This window comes from Camelus bactrianus, chromosome 10 (genome assembly GCF_048773025.1).
Source record: "Camelus bactrianus isolate YW-2024 breed Bactrian camel chromosome 10, ASM4877302v1, whole genome shotgun sequence".
Taxonomy (NCBI): Eukaryota; Metazoa; Chordata; class Mammalia; order Artiodactyla; family Camelidae; genus Camelus; species Camelus bactrianus.
The window spans coordinates 26,237,871-26,261,241 of record NC_133548.1 but is presented as its reverse complement, the minus strand read 5'-3'; the positions used below and the strand labels follow the sequence as shown (position 1 = coordinate 26,261,241).

General features: G+C 35.8%; 1 protein-coding gene across 3 annotated transcripts in view; it reads right to left on the bottom strand.

The window, feature by feature from the left end:
• Positions 1 to 23,371, bottom strand: part of DCDC1 (doublecortin domain containing 1) — a 393,336-nt gene that overhangs the window by 322,693 nt on the left and 47,272 nt on the right. For all 3 annotated transcript variants that reach the window (XM_074372209.1, XM_074372210.1, XM_045523733.2), the window contains 2 exons: positions 16,343 to 16,548; positions 996 to 1,089 (listed from right to left, as the gene is read on the bottom strand). In XM_074372209.1, coding sequence (XP_074228310.1) covers positions 996 to 1,089; positions 16,343 to 16,548 — 300 coding nt within the window. The remainder of the gene's footprint in view (positions 1 to 995; positions 1,090 to 16,342; positions 16,549 to 23,371) is intronic.

The following is a 23,371-nucleotide window of genomic DNA, read 5'->3' as shown; positions in this document are numbered from 1 at the left end:
CATTTAATAGTGTTAATTGTAGCAGTATTAAAGTAACATTAATTACTGCTAAAGTAATAAACAGTAAATTTTTTAAAAAGTAAAGTAATAGTATTGATTACTATGGACAGTAATTTGATGATAGCACAAACGTGGAATCCATGGCATTTTTGCTTCAAAGACTAGCAAATCCGAGCCTTTAGAAATACATAGGGAGGTCTCATGTTTTGACAAAGGCACACAATAAAATTGTTTTAAAGCACATTCATGACTTTGGAAAAACCTCTAGAAGTTAACCAAAACAGTTAAAAAATTTCTAAGCATACAGTAGCATAATTTCTTATTTTTCTCTTTTGAAAGCTGAATACCATAGAAACTGTTAAATTATGAAAATATATCAATTACTTTTGTTTATTAAGTTATGGCTTACCATAACTTAAGTTAAAATGCTCATCAATTAAAAAAAAAAATCTAAGCTTGTGCTGTGCTTAGACTGAATGTTTGTGACCCCCCAAAATTCATATGTTCATCCCCAGTGTGATGGTATTTGGAAGGGATTAGGTCATGAGGGTGGAGCTGTCATGAATGGAACTAGTGTCCTTATACCAGAGACCCCAGAGAGTGCCCCTGTCCCTTCCACCACCTAAAGACACAGTGACAAGACAGCCGTCTAACAATTAGGAGAGGGCCCTCAACAGACACCGACTCTACCACTGCCTTGGTCCTACACCTCTCAGCCTCCTTAACTGTGAGAAATAACTGTTTGTTGTTTAAGCTACCCAGTTTATAGTGTTTTTCTTATAGTAGCCCAAATTGACTAAAACATGCTGTATTTAAATAAAAGATTCTCAAAACCTTAATACCCTTTCATGATTTCCCTTCATATGAGTGACAGATTTAGCTACCTTAAAATTTATGGTTTTTATATCTTCCTTTTAAATGTATACAGTAAAAACAAAGTTATGTAAATACCTTTTGAAATGGTATATACAGTTTACAAAGTCTTTGCAACTTACCTTTTGAAATCTCTTTAATTTTTCTGCCATACAAATCATAAAGATATCTGGCTGGTGAATTTAGTTTCATTCTCACTGTACAAACATCTAAAACCTACACAGAAAAAAAAAATCCTGTAAATAATTTATTATAGTAAGCTTTAACTAAATTGAACACACATTTAAAGTCTTTTCTATGCTACATGGCTATTAAAAATTATATTATGAAATAAAATTTGATGATTTATCAAATGTTAATGCTTAGAATGGAAAAAGGCAGATAAAATTGTTAGATTCCCATTGTACTTTAAACACACACACAAATATTAATAAAAAAGAGAAAGGAGATGTAATGAATATTAAAAAGTAGTTATACATTATTTAATAAATGATAGAACTCTGGGAGATTTTTATATTATTCTTAATATTTTCTATATTTTTCATTTAATTTACAATGGGAAGGTATTATGAATTAGATTAGGTCTTAAGGTACTTTCTTTAGCTTTTAAATTCTTTCCAAGTGTCCTAAAATAAATTATACATATAGTCTGATCACAGTTCACCGTGTGAACTTAGGTTGTTTGGGTACTAAGAAATGGAATTAATAAACCACATTTCAAGGTTTTCCATGAGCCTGAGTTTGAAGAATTTCACTTTTACCAGTTTTCTAATACACTAAAGCCCTTTTCTCAATGTTTTAATTTCTCAGCCTGTTCTTGATACAGCCTTTATAAAGTGCAACAATCACCTTTCCAACATCAGGGAAGACTTAAACATGTATCAGCTGGAGAGAAAGTTCTACTCACAAGACGAGAAAAATTAAAGTAACAGAGAGGGGTTGGGAAGTTACCAGCAAACTGAGGCAGGCTTTATTAGGTTTTTGGAACTGACTCCTAAAGTATTAACTCACCACATTCTTTTTAAAAAGTCCATAATACATTCCAAATCCAAACTGAAAGTATTTTGTCTTCCACTTTAACTATTCATAGCTATATTACACTATCGTTTTTGCATAACCAAGAACTGCTGAAGGACAATGTTTATTACATGATTACATAATTTAAAAATTTTTTTCTGATTACTGATATTATCCTGCCTCCATTTCTGCCCACTTTTATCCCTGTTTTAAAATTGGAGTCTATAATCATAGTCCTAGCCCAATCAACCCATTTGCTTTGGAACAACAGACATTTTTAAACAGCTTAAAGTGTATATATAGGAGAAGTTACATTTTCCCTTCAGTCTGGAGAACAACTTTCATACGTTGTGACTCATTTAGTTTATCATCTGAGTTGCTGTTTCAAGTGGTGTGCTGCATTTAAAAGGCAAATATTTAACTGATGAATTTAATTTGACAAATTGGCCTTTATTGGATTGGATCAGAAGTTCTTAGCCTTTATTCTACCCCTGCACGTGACCAATAATGTTTCCACATGCCACATACTCCCAGGGGCATTTACAGGATTCTGTGTGTTTCTTACACCTCAGCTGCAATCCAGAGTTTTGGACAATTCTTCAGAAACTATGTATTTCTGCTGTTTTTCTAAAAAGCAAGAAGGTTGTTTGTGATTAAAGATAAAGTTATAGGAACAATCTTGAACCCTCTAATTTATGAAGAAAATATTCACAGTATCAATGACTTACCTAGTTAAATAACAAGGTGCTTGCAATGTACTTCATAAGTGACTGTAAGTATTGTTATGTGGAGAAAATCCATCGTCCTCTAATCTGCCTACCTGACGTGCGTCAGTGCAGGAGTTCAAGCCCTCATAAGTCGGACATGGTGCTGCCTAACTTGGAATGGCCCCTCTGATACCACTGTTCCAGCCCCATGGCTGGCACTGGTCCTTGCTACCAAATCAAATAAAGTAATAACCCCATCAACTCTCTAAACCTAACTCTTCCTGCCTCCCCTCCCAACCTTTTGGGTCAGTTTCTTTAATGACCACTACACACAAGTTAATCTAGGACTCCCATCCAATGGACTGAAAACTTTATCAAAGAGGCTCAGAAAGCAATATTCAAAATATAAGAGAGAAGGTATAAAGAGAAGAAACTATAGTTTGGTCTGTGATGAGACAAAAAGGGGAGTGGAATATATTGACTGACACTGGCATGAGATCTACCCTTTAAAAAAAATACTTTAAGTAATTTACACATTCTGACTAGAAAAATTCTTCTATTCATCACTTTCTTCCATATGACTTTGTACCCAAAGACTATCCTTCTACCACCACCACCACTGCCACCCTCATTGACAAAAGTAATTGAGGGAGATGATAATTCAGTATGCATCCTTCCTTAGCCAATCATCTCCAAACACAACTAAGAATCCACAGTTAGTTTCATAGACCTAAAGAGATGCAACCTTTCCTTAAATCCCCCAAATTCTTCATCCTTCCATTCTTTATGTTTAGGTCTCAATTTCTTAAGATTACAAATCTATTATTTAAAAGTGCAACAAAGCCCTTTCATACAAATTATATTCCCTACTTACTAGTGAAGCTTCAAATATCTAAATATCCCCCAAAGCCATAATTCACCAGTTAAACTAAGTAAAATATGAACTATTTAAAGATAGTCCCATTTACTTCAACTAAAATTTCTATGATTTTTTTAAAATTGTCTCAAATTATTGCTGCCTTTGAGTCTTAAAAAAAATAGTCAAGTAAAATTACAAGTTTTTCTAACTCAAAGATTCCTCTTCATTGTACTAAAATATCAGTAAAAAAATGTTTGTGCAAGCCAAGTTTTAAGAGTTAAGTGATTTTAAAAACGGGCATTAGAAAATCAGATATTAGAAATTAATAATGCATCAGCAACACTGTCATTCTCTCCTGCTTTCAGGATGAAAGATCCTTGCAGTGTTCAAGCAACGTCAGCTTTCAGTAATCATTTTCTTACAGTAAGTCGTCAGTGGTATGAATTAGTATCAATGTATATTTCTGTCAAAAGCTATAAAATGAAGCCTCTACTTGTAAGGTCATTCTTATAATTCACAATTGAAAAATATTTAACAGTGCCAACTTGCTGTATATTAAGGTTAATTAAAATATCATTTCCACTAATTTGTACCTGTTAAGCCTGTTAAAATATTACTTTTATAAATTCATACTTTGTTAATTTCTTACAGCTTAGACTGTAGAGAACATTTCTGATACTGCAATTTAAATTATCATGCTATATCCAGACTCTTCTTTTTTTAAGTTTTTGAATGTCTAGCTTTATTCCACATCCAAAGTCAATTCATCACCCTAACATTTCATCTGGGGTTAGATAAGCAGAGGGTGTGATGCCATAGAAAATGGGTGGGGACAGTTTACACTACAGTCTAATGTTAGTTAAATCTCTATACCATTGTGTTGGAAAGATATCCAAATTACACATTTATAGAGTCATCTAGGGTTTCTACGGAATATGCGATCTTAAACACCACTTTGTGAGGTTTAATGTTCATTCCATATACTTTATCCATTAAAATGTATAATTTAGTTTTAGTATATTCTAGAGCTGTGCCACATTCTGGTTATTATGAATATTGCTGTTGTTGGGATTTGTCTATAAATTTTATTGTGATCTTATATTTTGAGTTCTCTTGATTATATACTGGGAGAGAATTGCTGGGTTATATATCAAGTCCGTATCTAACATTCTGTGAATTTATCATATTTTCCTCATCATCTATCCCATTTTTTTCCACCATGGATTTTTACCACCATTGATTTATGAGGATTCCACTTTCTTCACATCTTTGTTAGCACTTACTAGTGTCTGTCATTTTCATTATAGTCATCTTTGTGGGTGAGGAGTGGTATCTCTTTGTAGTTTTGATTTTCATTTCCCTAATGACTAATGTTATTGACTATCATTCATGGGTTTGTTGGCTTTTGCATACTTTCTCTGGAGAAAAATCTGTTCAAATCTTTTCACCTTTCAAAATTTTATTTGTCTTTTTATTATTGAATTACAAAAGTTCTTTATATAGTCTGGATAATAGACATTTAGGAGATGTGACTTCCAAATATTTTCTCCTGTTTTATAGGTTGTCTTTACGCTTTTCATAGTATCCTTTGTGCATAAAAGTTCTTAATTTTGATTAAGTTCAATTTATCTGTTGTTTTATTTGGTGACATGTGCTTTAGGTGTCAAACCAGATTCTTCTTGACTGGCACCTGGGAAGAAATTTTCCACAAACTCTTTTCAGTTGAATCCATTTGTCTAGTTTGGGGAGTCACCTCCACCCCTGGGCACACCTGGTGCAGAGTTTGCAGCTTCTGGAATGGCCACCACAGAGGTAGTGTGGTTCCAGTCTACAGTCTCTGAGTTTGGTTTGATGCTACCCAAGTCCAGGTGAGAGAACATGTTTATTAGCTCAACATAACCCCAGACTAATTGAGCTGAGTCTACAAGCCAACAGATCCAACATTGTTATCCCCTTCAAAGACAAAGAACCTTGATCTCTTTTAATATGTTTTTATGAGTCAATGCCCAGAAGTGTAAGCCCAGATTTAGACCTCCCCACATACTCCCTTCAAAAGGTCCTCTGCAGCAGGGGTCAGTAATATATACGCCATGGGCCAGCCTGTTTCTTTATGGCCTGTGGGATAAGAATGGTTTGTATGTTTTTAATTGTTAAAAAATTACCAAAAGAAGAATATTTTGTCACACTTTCATAGTATATGATATTCATATTTCAGTGCCCATAAATAAAGTTTTCTTAGAAAACAGCCACACTGTTCATCTATACATTCTCTATGGCTGCTTTCACACTACAGCAACAGAGTTGAGTGGTTACAACTGAGACCTTTTGATCTGTAAAAGGAAGAGTATTTACTGTCTGCCCCTTCACAGAAAAAGTGCCTACTCCTGGTCTACTGTGTCATCATTCACATATAGTTCTACATTTTCTTGTTCTTTATACATTGCTTGCCAACTCCTTCATCCACTTCTAAAATTTTGCATTGTGCACTCTGATAATGCTTTCCCTGATCAACAAAATTGACTAGACCCTCAACCTCTTTTAAAAGAAACCAAACTATCCCCTGAGTTCACTCATTTCCCCCAGAACCTCCTAAGTGCTGGGATTTTATTTTAGTCTCTCATATAACACAATCTCTAATTTGGGAAGTGGTGTTACTTACAATGTTATTGCAAGACAACTCCTCCCCAACACTCTTACTGAACAAGCAAAACAAGTAAACAAGCCTTGCCCCCCTGAGCATCTTGACCTTCAAGTGCACAATCTTTCTTCACTCTAGTTGTTCTTCCTCATTCATGGATAACCTTTGCCACAAAACTAACCCTGGGTGACCCTTACTACTTATTTACTCTCTGTGCGTACACCAAGAAGCCTGGTGCTCCTGGAGAGTCACACAAATGAACACATCAGTATTACTATTATTCATAGTCACCAACCTCCATGGTCCCTCAATACTGCCTAGTCTTCTGTTTCATTGCTTTGTGTCATATCTCTCTTCCCCTTGCCACATAAATATTTCAAACCATCTCGCTCTACTTTCCACTTAGTCTCCCCTCCCCTCTTTAACTCTTAGCAGATGGAATGACCTCCTACATTTGAGAGAAAGTTGAAGCCTCATCTTCCTGCTACCAAAGCTACAACCTCCCTACTTCTATACCCATCCTCTTCTTTACCTTCTAGTTGTTACAAGCGTCCCTGCCCCTAAGGCCAATATTCCACCTATGCTTTCAACTATGCTTGCTGTCAGATTTTAAAGCAGGATATATTATCCATCATTTCTTGTATATTTACTCCTTCTCAACTCAATTTTTCCCACTGGCACTGGAACATGATCAAGTCTTTCCTATCTTAAAAACGAAATCCTCCCATGTGGGGTCATCACCAGTTGTGGGTTCTGGCCAGCAGAAGTCCCACTGAGATGGAATGAATTACTCACGACTCTGTGGAAAAAGTCAAAAGAGCGAGAGGGAGCCAACTCCACGAACCTCTCAAATACTCCCACATTTATTGTGTACAATCAAAGGAGAAATCACTGACAGTTGTGTGATGGAATGCAGGAATTTAGGGAAAGACAGGGTGGGATCTAGATTGTAGAGTCTGGCTCAAGGTCAGAAGACCCTTTATGTTTTGGTAAGTCATGTTCGTGTTGACATCAGCAAGCCTTACAGCTTATCAGGGCGGAACATCTGAGAAGCAGCTGCTTAACATTTTTCTTGGACTCAGGCGGCTGTGCCTGTCTTAGGTTGCCCCCCTCTGGGGGTCTTACCCATCATTGGCTAACCAGCCTTCTCACCTCTGAGTCTGCAGCTTTTTATAACTTGTTTACCATTCCAGCCCAAGACTCGTTCCTTTAGGGGCCTACAGTTTACCTTTAGGGAAGTCATGGGAAGAGGGGAACAAGATACATTCTTACAGATATGTTAAAGCAGACCACCAGCCCAGCCAGTTCCTTGCTTTGGGGATAGAAGACTATCTAACAGCAGGCACGCCCAGCGTTTATAGCCAAGGGCCTGGGTGGTTGCTTTGCAAGGAGCAGAGTGCCATCTAAAACTTCAACTACACAAGCAAGGCAGTTACTAAGCACATTTGCTCTCCTTGGGTCCTTTACAATTTGTTAACCCAATCATGGGCTCCCACACTCCCACACTCACATCTCCCTCTAACTACTCTGATTCACAGCTAAATCTCTTAAAAAAAAAAATTGTCCATCTCTCTGTTTCCATTTCCTTTCTTCTCACTCATCCTCAGGTCACTCCAGTCTGGCTTTTGGTATCATCTTACTGAAATAACTTTCACAAAGATTACCAATGATTACCACGTTAACAAATCCAAAGTACATTTTCTTAATTCTCATTTATTTTGACCTTTGAATAGCATTTGAGCATTTCCTCTTTTCTTAAACACTTTTTTCCCTTGAGTTCTGAAATATAATAATCCATTCATTTTTCTCCTGCTTTTTTCATCTTATTCATAGGCTCATCTCTTCTGCTTATTCAGTGGAATTCTTCAAGATCTAGCCCTCTTCCTGCCTCATTCTAAGTTCTCTCTTAAGGCAATCTAATCAGTGCCTCACCATTTCATTTTCTATTTTCATACTGACAACTCCTTCCAAACTGGTATGCCTACCCCCAGGCTCTCCTCTGAGCTTCAGACTAAACGATGCCTATTCAGCATCTCCATGTAAACAAATCAAAGATCCCTCAAAACAAAGACTGAATCCCAGCACTTCCCCTTCGAGCCTAGTCTTCCAGCATTCTATGCCTTAGGGAAGATACCTCCTTCTATCTAGATATGCAAAGAAGAAATTTCAAAATCACCCTGGATACCTTTAACATCTCACTGCCCCTCATCCTATGTATCCAAGCCGAAATCAGGGTCTGTTGGTTTTATCTTCTAAAAATCTTAGAAATCCGTCCACTTTCTCCATTTCCACTACTGCACCCTAGTCCAAGCTGTTATCATCTGTCACCAGGACTCAGGCAATACATAGCTAACAGTCTCCATGCATCTGCCTGGCCACCCAATCTGTTCTCCACTGAACACCAAAGTAATCTATTCAAAAACATAAATCTGGTTATCCTCTCTTCCACTCCTAACTAAAACACCTTATATGACTTTCACTGCTCTTTGGAGGAAAAAAAGGCAAAAATCTGTACCCTTTTCTACAAGGCTACTCTTTCCCTCATATACTGACCTTTCAATTAACGGAGTTCATCCTGCTCACTCCACCATGGAATCTTTTCAGATGCTGTGCTTTCTGCTTAAAAAGGTTACCATCCTCAATATCCTTCCCATGTACACAAATAAATCCTGCTTATCTCTTCTCAGAAGACCTTCTTACGCCCCCTATTCCATGTTCAATAATGTGACCATTTTATAAATGCTTTTTTTCTACCACTAGACTAAAAGCTCCAGGAGAACAGGACCATGGTTGTTTTTTCACAACCTTATATCCAGGTGTTTGGCAGATACTAGCAGTCATAAAAATACTATGAATTAATGAATGAGTGAAACTTAATATATATCTAATTTAAACTCATTTCATCATAAATTTTATATTGTTATTAAGAGTCTGATAAAACCAGCAAAAAAAATTTCTGATCAATGTTATAAAATTATGCTGTAAAGTATGTGTGATTTCAGGAAAAAACATTTCAAATGAAACTAACTCTTTTTAGTATCAGAGTACTGACCCTTTACTGTCCTTAAGAAGTAAATTAAGAAAACCTCTTCATGTTTGAAGCAATGCTCTCGGTTGCCTACACAATACCCATTCTCTAACTTATCCTTGCTGTCCAGAGTTTTATTAAGGGTTCACTCTTCCTCCTTTTGACTCAAGGAAGGCAACAATTATCTTAATTGGTCTAAGTCAGTTATGGTGATCCCATGTTCCTTGTCAGTGAATGATTTGGGAATGGACACAACCTGGTTCTGGCCAATGTAACATAGAAGCGGCTTTTGGGAAAGGCGTCTTTAGTCACAGGGAAGAGATGGTCATTTTCTGCCTGTAGACAAAGTTGTACCAGGCTGTGCAGCAGCCATTCTGTTACTAACATATGAAAGAGCACAAAATTCAGAAAATTATAGAGAACATAACTAAATTCCTGTCCTACTATGCTTGGAACTGTCCTATCTCTGGATCTCTTGCTTCTTTTTTGCTTAAATCTGTTTGAATCAGGATATTCTATTATTTGCAGCTAAAGTCATCCTACCAATGGAAAAAAATTCTTTTTGGTTCAGTTTCCTCAAGCGAGTAACATTGTTTCAGCTAATTCAATGAGCATTCTTAGTATGGCAAATACATTACAACAGTATTCACTACATAAACCTAAGAAGCAAACTATTTAAGAACCCAGAGAAGAACTTCAGAAGAAATTTAGCAAGCTGAACATTGTGAAAATGAATGGATAATTATGAAATTAATTTACTGGATTACTAAAAAAATTTCACTTTGGGGAATTAATTGGACTTGTTCAATAGATGAGAATTATAATTTATCATAAATATTTTGCAAAAGGGAATTTGTTTTTACAGACTTTTTTGTCTATTGTCAAATACATTATGAATTTTCAATGAATTAAAACATAATAAAGTGTACGTGGCATGACTATCTGTTAAGACCAACATTTTACAATTATTTGTAATAAAAATGATGACCTTTATTTCAATCTGAAGATGCCAGGAGTTGGGCTGAATTTGTACCTATTCCTTACTTTTTGCACTTATTAAGTAGCTTAAAGGTACTTTCCTGAATAACGCTTGGAGATAAATTTACTGTCTTGTTATTTGTCTTCCTCATAAAAGTAGGTGATACTATGAACACTAAATCTAGTTATTTGCTCTAACTAGTAATAAACATGACTATGATTTGTAAAAGCAATTTTTTCTTATGAATTTGAAATGTATGTTTTCTGGCATTTTATTATTAAAATGTGAATGAGAAATAGAGAACCAGGGGAGATTTTCTAAGTAATCTATTAATACATACTCTGTGGCTATTTTGTCCTGAATTGATTACTTCTTAAGAATAACTAAATAGCCCAGATTTTTTTAAATTTTTACAGTCCTAATTATGTTGTCATATTTGTTTGCTTTTTAAACCTTCTATTTTGATGTATAATTTACATGAAATAAATTGTACCTATTTTAAGTGTACAGTTCAATGAAGGTAAAAAATGTATCTGTGCAACTACCATCACAATCAAGATACAGAATATTTCCATTAGTCTCCAAAATTATTTTTGCTCTTTCCCAATCACAGTTCAATACCCCTGCCCCACACAACCACTGATAGCTCTCTATCACTAGAAAATAGTTTGTCTGTTCTACAGTTTCATATAAATATAGTCATACAACATGTAGTATTTTGTATCTGGCTCCTTTCATTTACCATAAGGTTTGTTCATTTCTATTTCTAAAGAGTATTCCTTGGTATGGATACATCACAACTTCTTTATCCATTCACTTGTGGATTAACTTTGGGGTTGTTTCTGGTTTTGAGCTATTATTAATAAAGCTGTGAACATTCATCTAGAAGTCTTTGAGTTGACATGTATTCTTTCTCTTGTATAAAAACCTAGAAATGGGATTGCTAGACTGTGTGGTAAGTGTATGTTTCACTTCACAAGAAACTGCCAAATTGGTTTGCAAAGTTGCTCCATCACATTGCAACTCAGCAGCCACATATGAGATTTCCAGGTACTCTATATTTTTGCTAACACTTAGTACTGTCAATCTCTTTAATTTTAGCTATTCTAATGCGTGTATAGTGGTAACTCACTGTGGATATAATTTGCATTTCTTTGATGATTAACAATGTTAAGCATCCTTTCACATGCTATGGTTTATTTCTATGTCTTTTTTAGTAGTGTTCAAGTCTTTTGACCTTTTTTTATTGAGCTGTTTATCGCCTTACTATTGAGTTGTCAGATATCTTTACACATTCTGAATGCAAACTGTTAGATGTGTGTTTTCTGAATATTTTTTCCCAGTCTGTGGCTAGATTTTTCACTTTATTGATGAATTTTGTTCTGTTTTGTTTTAGTTTTAGTTCTATGTAAGAAATTTTTGCCTATCCCAAGGTTGTAAAGATTTTCTCCTATGTCTACTTGGAGAATTATTACAGTTCTACTTTTTTAATGACTAGCTCTATAATTAATTTTGAATTAAGTTTTGTGATGAGGTAGGGATTGAGGTACTTTCTTATCATACAGATATCCAATTTGCAGCAAAATTTTCAGCAATATTTGTCAAAAAGACTCTTTTCCTCATTGAATTATCAAGAATAATTTGCCACTATATATGGGTTTATTTCTGAACTTTCTACTTTCTGCCCTTTATGTGTATCCATATGCCAATACCATTGTCTTGATTATCTTAGCTTTATAATAAATGTTGAAATTACATAGTGCAAGACTTCCAAATTTGAAAAAATACATATCCATATGTCTAAATAAAAATCTATATACTGAAAGTGCAACTCAGCCCCCTTCTCCACTTGGCTCCTAGACTACTCAAATTGGCAAATTCTATCTGGAGAAATTGATTAGCTCCAGGAAAAGACATATAGACACTGACAATTACAGACCTCATCCCAAAGCAAAAGCCTAGTCAAAACACTTTCCAGTGAAACTCATCCTTCAATAAGACATACCTGTGCTCAAGAGCTTTTCAATCAGCTTTAGCTCTTCATTTTTAAATACTGATGGAAGATTAACTCATCCTTAACAAAAGCTTGAAAATGAAAGCCCAAAAAGAAAAACAACAAAAAAAACCAATACTTAGAGAAAACAAAGGTAGCATAGGAAGCAAAAGCAAAAAAAATTCATTGGGTTGGAAGGTAAAGATAAAAAAACCTCTAAGATAAGAAAATTAGAAGTTCAGTTCAAAGTTTCAACGTATAAAAGTAGGAGTTTCATAAAATCAGAATAGAAAAAGTAGAGAAACAGATGTTATCCAGGAAATAATTCAACAAAATTCCTCAAAAGAGAGGATGAGACTTCACAGACTGAAAAGACATGCTGAGTAGCTAGCACTTCTTGAAAAAACTATTGAACACTGGAAATAAAGAGATGATTCTAAATGTTTTCAGAGAGGAAAAATTAAAAGCAGTCACCTGTGAAGCAACCTAAGTGTCCATCAACAGATCAATGGATAAAAAAGATGTGAGACACACGCGCGCGCGCACACACACACACACACACACACACACACACACACACACAGTGGAATATTACTCAGCCATAAAAATGAAAATGTGCCATTTGCAACAACATGGATGAATTTGGAGGGCATAATGCTAAGTGAAATAAGTCAGAAAGAGAAAGATAAATACTGTATGATATCATGATATAATATTACTCAGCCATAAAAATGAAAATGTGCCATTTGCAACAACATGGATAAATTTGGAGGGCATAATGCTAAGTGAAATAAGTCAGAAAGAGAAAGATAAATACTGCATGATATCAGAAAGTTCTTTAAATTCTACATATATCACGTATATGTAGAATCTAAAAAATAAAACAAATGAATGAATAACAAAACAGAAACACACTCACAGATACAGAGAACTAGTGGTTACCAGTGGGGAGAGGGAAGGGGGAGGGGCACAACAGGGGTAGGAGAGTAAGAGGTACAGGCTACTATGTCTAAAATAAATAAGGTACAAGGATATATATAGCACAACCCATAATATAGCTAAAATTTTCTAACAACTATAAATTGAATATAACTTTTAAAAGTTATGAATCATTATGTTGTATACCTGAGACATATAATATTGTACATCAACCATATCTCAGTTTTTTAAAAAAAGCAGGTCATCTACAAAGAATTAGGAATCAGTAGGGTATCAGACTTCTCAACAGCAACACCAGAAACAAGAAGCAATGGAGCAATATCTTTAGTATTTCAAGGAAAGAATGATTTCCCAAGATCTCAAAAACTTACCTCCATGTTCTTTTTCTCAGAAAGTCACTAGAATGTGTGTACAATAGGGTAAATAAAAACAAAGGAAGACAGAGAGAGGCATCCAAGAGACAAGACAGGGAAAGATAATCTCCAGGTTGATGATGAAGGGAGATACCAGGATAGTCATAGGGAACAATCAGTTCAAACTGCAATGAGAGGACATAAGTCTTTTCCATTCTTTCATTCATTTCATTATCTTTTTCATCATTTTCTTCACCATTATAATCTCATGCCATTAGTGATAGTACATAGAAAACGAAGCAAAAAACAAATAAATAAGATATAATTATTAACTGCTGAGAAAAAAACATAAAGATGTCTCATAAAGAAGATGCTATCCTGGATAACACGATAATTCATACAGCTTAATACCACTTCTCTGACAATGATTCTAAGAGATAACTGATGGGAAATAAAACTTTCCTATGACAATGCTAACCGTAAAAAGTTATGTAACTGGAGCAGACAGTTTTCATCTTCCACTTACTTTGCATCTTGAGCTCACAAATTTTACGTAATATCTTTTTTCAGCACATGGATAAAGATGAGCCTATACCAGATAGTAGCAGGTGCTTGTGATTACTAAACACATATCAAGTAGTTCTAAAGCCATCTGATTCCAATTTCAAAGGGATGGGCTGTAGTTCTGGTATTCCAGAGTTTAGAGAGGAATTATGTCACTGCGGTCCTCATTTTAAGCTTTTGACTTACTTAACATCCTAAAACAAATAATGGATACCCTTTAAATTTTGTACCTATTATTGAAATACAGTTGTCTCCCCTTGGCTCCATTCTGAGCTCAGAGAGGACTTTTATGCTTCAATTACCTTATTTTATCACCTATCTTTAATTCTCTCCTTATTTCACTGCAATAACCTTCACCATATGTTAAAGTCCTTTACTTTCTCCTTCAGTTTTACATTACTTAGCAATAATCTAAAAATAGTTATTAGTCCCCAACATTCCTAACATTATATCACAAAAGAAAAAATAATTTGTGTTTTCCCTATGACCATGCCACCTTTTTCATTCCTACTACTGATTCATAGTTAATTGATAAATAGGGCATTATCCTGTGGTTCTCAAAAAAGCCTTCAAAGCTTAAACTTTATTCACAAAATAATTAGCTAGCCTTATTTTTTCCCTCCAAAAAGTTCTACTGACACCCATGACTAGTATTCTGTTGCCTCCTCTCCTTTACCTCATTCTTAAAAGCAATATTTAGACAAATATTTACATATACATGTTTTACTGAATCCTGTCCTGAGTTTTATAAAAATTGTGAAAGTTCTTTAAATTCTACAAATTATAAGAAGAAAAAAATAAGCTAAAGAATTCCTGGATCATCCAGTTTTAAATAAATTGCTCTCTAGCATCAAAAAGCAAAATAGCAGTGACATTTTTATTTATACTCAACCTTTTATCTAAGAACATGTAATCTGTAAGAGTGACTATTACCCCAATTTTACCACTGAGGCATAGAATTACAGAGATTGAACTGAAGTGAACTCAAGAGGTTATCTAATCTAGCTTCTATCTACAAGAATGACTGCATTTTAACAGTCCAAGAGATATGTCCATCTCTATTTTTCAAAAATCACCCGGGAAGATGTTACAACTTGCCTTAGCAATTTGCTCTGGTGTGTAATATCCCTCGTTTTACCCATAATTCAAATCTGCAGATAAGAAGGAAATAAAACCCAGTTTCTCAGCTTCTCAGTAAATACTCTTACTCAGATATAGCTATAAGACAACCACAAAAATAAGTAGATGAAGAAATAGATATTTTGATAAGAATTTCCAGTATCTATCAACCTGTTTTAAACAATATTCATTTTGAAAATAGTCTGGTATAACAAATTGAGCTACACCTATCTTCATTTCATAATAAATGTTTCCCATTAATAAGGAAAAAGATTTTTAACTATTAGATGTGTATTTACAAGTCCTAAAGATAAGAATAGCAAGATAAGAATTCAATAGGAACTTTCTGGGTGTTAGGCATTGTACTCCACATATAATATCACATAGAATACTCACATCAATTCTATGAAGTAGGCATATTATTATCACCAGTTTTCAGATAAAGAAACTGAGACTCAGACAAGGTAAGTTATCCAAGGTTATACAGCTAGTGAAAGCCAAGATTAAAACCTAGACAATTTGGTTATGTTTTACTGCCTCCCTAATACATATTTAATAAGTATCAATTGCTAGTATTATTATTATTACCAAGCTACTTTAAGATTCATTGAAAAATCCTTATCTGAAAAAAAGGTGTTGTTTTTTTTTTTAATTCCCATGAGTTTCTCTATATTTTTCAATATTAAAGATTTGGGGACTACACACACCTTCTAAAAACATGCATGTATATGATAAGTAAAACTTTAAAATTTGTGTTTTAAAGTTTGCTTGATTGTTACATGACTTTTCTTAGGCCCATCCAGATTTACTTTTTAAAATGTATATGGATACTTTAAAGCAGAATCCTTGTTATTTCTGACTTTATTGTTTTGAAGAGCAGGGGTACTTATGGATTTTATTACTATTCTAAATGAAAAAGGAGCATGTTTGAGATTTGAAGCTAGGTTAAACTGGCTTCAATCTAAATATCTTATAAAATATTATAACCAACTAGAATGTTTCCTCAAGTATAAGCATAACTGTTAACTAGGGAAATGGCCAACCGTGTTGGCCAAATTATTTCCTGAAATACTGTTGCTTTATTAAAGCAAGTTATGTTGTTAGTACAATAAGCATACAACTAAACAGCTGAATTTTTGCATTCTATATAATGTCTTCTTAATATTTCAGTTTATTAGTTGACACTGATAGATACATGGAAGGAAAGAACATGTTCAAGAGCCATAAAAACTCTGAAATTTAATTTATACTTCAATATTTAATACAAAATTACCTTTTTCATTGTTTCCTTTCCTACTGTAATCTCATGCCCATCCTGCCCCATGCCATTCTTAAAGAACAGAATTCGGATTGAGGTCTTCTCAGTAAGTTTCTTCATTCTCATAGAAAGAACAGGCTTGGTTTTCTGTCTTTTGACATCAGTAGGAAGCATCAGCCCATTCATTGTCCAAGTTACTTTCTTCATTAACAACAGATGGTCTAGAAGAGAATTTTTTTTAAGTCAAGTCAATATTTGGCTTTAAAATTAAAAATGGACACATCATGCTTCCCTTCCCCCATTACCTATATCATATACACTGGCCAGTCTCCATTTAGATGCTGATTTTCTGAGATGCTACCACCAGCTTCCCACTAACCGTGACATAAGCTGTAGCAAGCTGTCTGCTCTGATAGCCTGCATAAATCATCATTTCTGAAGGGAACAGATGTTCAGGGTATGAAAGAGTAATACCACAATTTAGTCCTAATTAAAATTCACCTTAGCGTGCCTCTATCCCTGATCAGATGCACTGGGCTGAAAGGGTCCACTGAAAGGGTCCAAAGTCCTTTGCTTATTATATAAAACAACATGGGTCTTGAACTTTTGTATTCTTTAAGGTTGGGAAAACACTTTTTCCTCTTTAGTATGATTATCATCCATATAGCTTTAAAAATGGTGACCTCCAAATAGTAACCTTATACATAATTCTCCTGTGACTAGAATGAAGGTGCCTTCTAAGACATCTTTGGTAAGAGATTGAAACTATTTCACTAAAAATGAAAACCAGTTTTCCATTAACAATTTACTTTGACCTATACATTTTCAAAGATGTGTGCTGAAATTTAAGTTTCAAAACTCCCACTAATATTAATGGGAGTGCAACTAAATTACTATGTATGACTTTGAAAATGTAAGGGTAAGAACACTGCATACTAAGTTGCTGTCAGCATTCCTCTCTTTTCAAGAGGTTTCATTTCATAAATAAATAATTTGCACCTGAGTTACTTATTTTATTTGTGCATTCAATTTATTTTAGATTATATTTTCTTTTCACATAAATTACAAAACTACAGTGATTCCTCTCTCATCTGCTCTTTGTCCTAATAAGAGAAATAAAGTTGATTTGCATATAATTGAAAATAGCTGCATTTATTTGTTTGCCCAAACTTCCAAATAACTCTTCACTATTAGCATTTACCTTGAAAGAAGCATGATCTCTTTGAAATGATACTTTCTATAAAATCTGCTATAATATTGATATGAAATACAAGCCAGTGATTGTAAACAACCTTCAAGTCCCAGAATGGCTACATTAAATGTTCAAAAAAACAAAAACACATTCTCTCTCTCTGTCTCTCTCTCTCTCTCACACACACACACACACTCATACATACATACAGGCACATAAACTTGCAGAATAAATTATAACTAGAAGATTATAGATATGATTAAGCCTCCAAGAAGACAAACTTTTTTATGGAAATTAGTTACATATTTTGCCACTTTGTAATCTGAAATTGATAGGAATTAGAATTAGAAAATTCAGCTAGAAGTTAATGGGATCATATATGCCAGAAGCAATTGAAAACAGGTAGTCAAATAAATATTTGTACATGTACGTTCACAGCAGCACTATTCACAATAGCCAAGATGGAAACCAAGTATCTACCAATAGATAAATGGATAAACAAATTGTGGCATATATATAGATTGGGATATTATCTTGCAATAAAAGGAATGAAGTACTGATACATATTACAATATGGATGAGCCTCGACACATTACCAAGTGAAAGAAGCCAGACATAAAAGGAGGAGACATATTGCATAATTACATTTATATGAAACATCCAGAAGTACCTTGTAAGTCTGGACAGGGAGAACATGTGTATGGATAAAGCCAATGAGGTAGAAAGGGGCCAGATTGTGTAGGGCAGGATAGAGGGTTTGTATTTTTATTCTGGATGTGATGGGAGGTCACTGGAAGGTTCTCAGCAGACTACTTTATGAAGAACAGACCATAACAGAGTGTTGAAAATACTGGTGGTGCCCCCCAGATTCCTTTTACCAGGCTAGAGAACTGCCTTTAGCCACCTCGCCAGGAAATGCCTGTGAGGTGATGATCCCTTCCCACCCACCCAGGGGGACAGTCCACAGCCAAAGACTGACTGACTGGGGACACAAGGGCCCGTTCCCTTGCATCAGGGAGGTGTTTCCCACTCCAAACTGGGGCTAAACTCAGCTCAACACAGGGCTTGGCAGAGCGCCTTCCTCTGCTCCATGCTGCTTCCTCACTCCTCACAGGTTTCCCCCACTAAGTCCCCTGCACAAAAATCCCCATCTCAGACTCTGCTTCTAGCGAACCTGACCTCAGACAGAGTCAAAGCAGGGAAACCTAACTCTCAGCTATTCTTTCTTCACAGTAACTCTGAAAAGCATCATTCCTTTCCATTCCCAGCCAGACCCACTTGCCATTTCTCTCTCAGCCTTCCATCACCTGCGAGAGCTTCCTTGTTGTATTTGATCCCCCTCCATCATATCCAACATTCTATACTCGAATTATTGAATTTTCCTACAACATCAATTTTATCACTGCCTGATGAAAAAGTTCCTGGAGTTAGCTTTTGAAGTTTTCCATATGTCAGTTAGCCAGCTGGTCTGTCTGTCTGTCTGACAGTCAACACATATGGATTCCATCCTGGGTACCAGACCCTGTGCAAGGAATATGAAACAGACACAGTCCCTTCACTTAAATGTATGTCTAACAGAAGAGTTTACTGATAATCTGACACTATCCAAACTTTCTAGTTTCATCTTATCCTAGTTTAAAGCACTAGTCTACCTAAGCTGATCTGTTCCTTACTCCTTAAGTACACCAAGTTCATCTTTAAGCCCATCCCTCACCTATTCAGACTCAGGTCCATCTCAAGATCCAGTTTAAGATCGTCCTTTAGTGCTCCAGCCTGCAATGGCTCATTATCTCTTGAATCCTTTGAGCATTTGCAGCCGGTGCCACCCATCCATACATTCATTCACTCAGTATGTCTGAGAACCTACCACATGCCAGGTGCTATACTACATGCTAAGGAAAGAGCATAAGCCATCTGGAATTATTATGTACATGTTCTATAAGTATATATCCTATTTCTGCTTCCATACTTAAACCCTTAGGAGGTAGGAGTCAAGCCTGTACTTCTTATTACTTGCTCCAGGATATTACAAGTTCACTGTACACAATGTAATTACTAGGCATTAACCTTTTCTGTGTATTTAAATGTTCAATTGATACCAATTTAATTTTATGTTGCTATTCATAACATATTAATCATGCAAAATAAACTTTATTGCCTGTGTGTATGTACCTACTATCTTTATTCCCTACCTCTCCCCAGTGTGAACGTGAATATGATTGATCTACCACCTTGATGTTCATTAATACCACAATGGCACAGAATTTTTTCAGGAAAAGAAGAAACCTTGTCAAGGAGAACTGTTTGGCAAATGAAGATCTAGAAGGAGAGGAACAGACTGGGATAAACTCAAAGTATATTTAATGTAACTGCTTATATTTTCCTTAAGACTCCGTTTGGGGGTCATGTCTTCTAGAAGCCTTTCCTAGCATGGACACCTCCCTTCTGCTCTTTGTGAAGACATCTATCCCTGAACTTATCCCCCTAGAACGATCACTTTGTGCTTTCTTGGCTAAACACGCAATGCTTACCTGGGGCATGGAGTAGGTGTTCAGTAAGTACTCAATGAATTAATGAATAAAGCTATCTTTTATTCCAAGAAAACTTATTCCAATAAAAGAAATATATTCATAATTCCATTACTTGAAAACATCTAAGGACACTTCACTCACTTAAAAAAATAGGCAGCCTGAAAGGTTTTTTTTTTAAATCACATTTCAAGAGTCAAGTAGGTTTTCTGAAAGAACTCTAGGTGGATCTAGGGAAAGCACACTATAGAGTAAATTTTCAAATAAATTTGAAAGTATCATTTATAATAAACATAAACTATATACAACTTGTTTTTAAAGGTACTCCTATTCCCCAGATCTTTGTTGATAAACATGGAAAGATTATTGGAAATAAATAAAGATAAAGATTTTTAAGCAAACCTATAAAGCAGTCTAATAAAATAATACAAATGGTGACTAAAACATATTAATAATATACTAGATAGGCAGCAAAGCCTTAAGAGCATGGGCTCCGAAGCCAAACTCTAGGGATCTGAATCTTAACTTTGCCTCTTTATAACTGTGTAACCTTGGAAAAATCAATCCCATTTGTCTGCTTTCCTTATCTGAAAAATGGGAACAATAATAGTAATTCCCTTACCTGTTGGATGGATGAAAGAAATTTCTAAAGATAAAACTTTTTTACGTAAATATGAAACACAGCAAATGGTGGTGATATTATCATCCTCATGATTTTCACCGAGAACTTAGCATATAGAAAGCAGCGTGTTAAGTGATTTGTATACACTAACTAGTTTTACCCTCATGACCTTAGAAAGCAGCTAATACTATCATCTTCATTTTATACTTGAGGAAAATGAGACCTGAAGAAATTAAGCGACTAAATCTGTATCATAAATCCATTAAGAGGATCGAGATTAGACCCAGGCTGAATAATTCCAGAGCCTGCTTTTTTAACCATGACACTGTACATTCCCTCAAGTGCCTAAAATGTAACAAGAGAACTCCCCTAATTTAAAATGGCTGGATTTCTCATGCTTCTTACTTTCCCACTTTCCACCATAATCCCACCTTAGTACTATCTAAAAAACAGCTGCCCTTAGTGCCTATATTTTGCTCAAAATTTCCATATGAAAACTACTGTGACTCAGTTTACAGACCTTTGTGTCTGTTGTCAGTCAGAACAGCCTGATGTAGTCAACTAAAGTTTCTCAACCTCAGCAAGGGTTGGCAGGTCTTTGTTCTTTGTTGTGGGGGCTGCACTATACATTGTGGGATGTTTAGCAGCATCTCTGGCTTCTACCCACTAGATCCTAGTAGCACCTCCCATGATAGGACAACCAAAAATGTTTCCAGATATGGCCAAATGTACCCCAGGGGTCAAAATTTCCCCCAGTTGAGAACCACTGCAGTAAAAGAGTTTGAAATAACTGCCCTCTGCAGATGTGCAGGGAACTGTGAATAAGCTACTGGCACACACCATGCTCTTTTTTGACTCCAACTTTTGATCATGTCTTTTCCCCTCCCTCTTTGCTGGGCTATCTCTCTTCTTCTCAACTCAGTGCCACCTCCTTCAGGAAACTTTCTTTGATCTATCCCTCTGCAGGCTTCACCTTTGTGTCCCTCATTTTATTGAACTTCTCTGTTTGTGTATGTGTGTCTCTGTTAGACATTGAGTATTTCAAGAGTATGGAATGTGTTTTCATCTGTGTGCCTCCAGTATTCAGTACATTGTAAACAAGTCTGCTTATTGTATGTTTAACAAAATAATGAAGTTGATCATACACTTTCAACATAAGCATTTGTTTCCTGCTGCATAGCCAGCACCTGAAATAGTGTTTATCCCATAGTAAATGCTCAAATAAACAGCATGATTAATTATTTCATTAGGTAGATATTAGGTAATATTTTCATTGGGTAGATATTTACTTGACTTATGTTTTCTCTGCATTTTGGAAAAATAGTACATTTTTATCCTCATGATTAATTAGCTTTTTCATTGCCATGTCCCTCCACGAATTTACTCAGAAACCAGAATGTGTATCATGGAGCTCAGAGTAGGAAGAAGTAAAAAAACTCATAGGCTTAGTGAATTACTCTGCATTGGTTCAGAATTGTAAAACCCTGGGGTTGAACAAAACTTTAAAAATTATTGATTCTAACCACCAATTTGATTTACTCAATTATCCATTCTACTTATACTCATTAAGTGCCTACCACATGTTGCTTGCTAGAGATGCTGCACAGACAGAACCTCAGAGTTCTCGATCTTTGGGGAAGACAACAAAGGAAAACAACACACAATATAGCAGGTGTTTGGTTAGAGATGTCACAGGGCACTGGGGGAGTCTGGAGCAGGGGCACATGCAACAGCCTATGGTGGCCAAGAAAGGCTCCTTGGAGGAAGGACATGAGGCAGGACTTGAAGGGCACGTGGAGTAGGCAAAGGAAGGAGAGCATCATCCAAGGGGAGGAAACAATATTGGGAAGACCCAGAGTCATGCAACAGTATGATGGACCGTTGGGAGGAAACTGAACACAGAGGCTAGAGATGGAGCAAGGAAGGTGGGAAATAGCTTATGCAGATCAGAGCCTATGCATGATTCTATGAAGTTCTACACTTCCCAAAGCAGGCCATTCCAATCTTTTGGACAGGTGGGGCTATTGGAAAACTCTTCCTTACATTAAGGCAAAAATCTATTTCCCTATAAGACAAAGCTATTGGGGTAAGTGAGGAAGCACACAGCTCCAGAGCAACAGGTATCAGTGTGTGCCAGAGGCTTCCTGTAAGAGAACCAACTGCAGAACCAAGGAACCCTCCTATTTAGCAACACGAGGTGAATCTCTTGTACATCACAGCTTGATGGACATATGTCTGCATATGAAGAGAGGTGGTGAGGGCTGACAGCCAGGGTAAGTATTACTACATCCAGAGGTGAGAAGAAAAACAGAATCTGACTCTTCGACCCCGGTATGGAGCACCTGAGGATGCTCAGCAAAGACCTGCCTAGGTTTCAGCCTTGGTGAGGAAGAGGATTAAGCGAGGTTGGGAGTGGGTGAAATGAGGAGTAATCAAGTGGGGAGAGAACCGTCAGGTATGTAGAGCAGGAAGCCAGGCTGAGAATTAAAATAAGAACTTATTACCACCTAAACCCACTTTGAACTTCTCAGAAATCATACTAGCCATAGCTAACAAACGCTTTCTACATTTCTGTCTTTTGTCAACCTTCTCATCTAAAAACCCTGGCATCTCTCCCAGGGCTGAGGCTATCTGGCACCTTTTGAGAATTAGAAAACAGCCTCCCCACCCCCACCACCAGGGTGGAATTAAAAAAGGGCGAG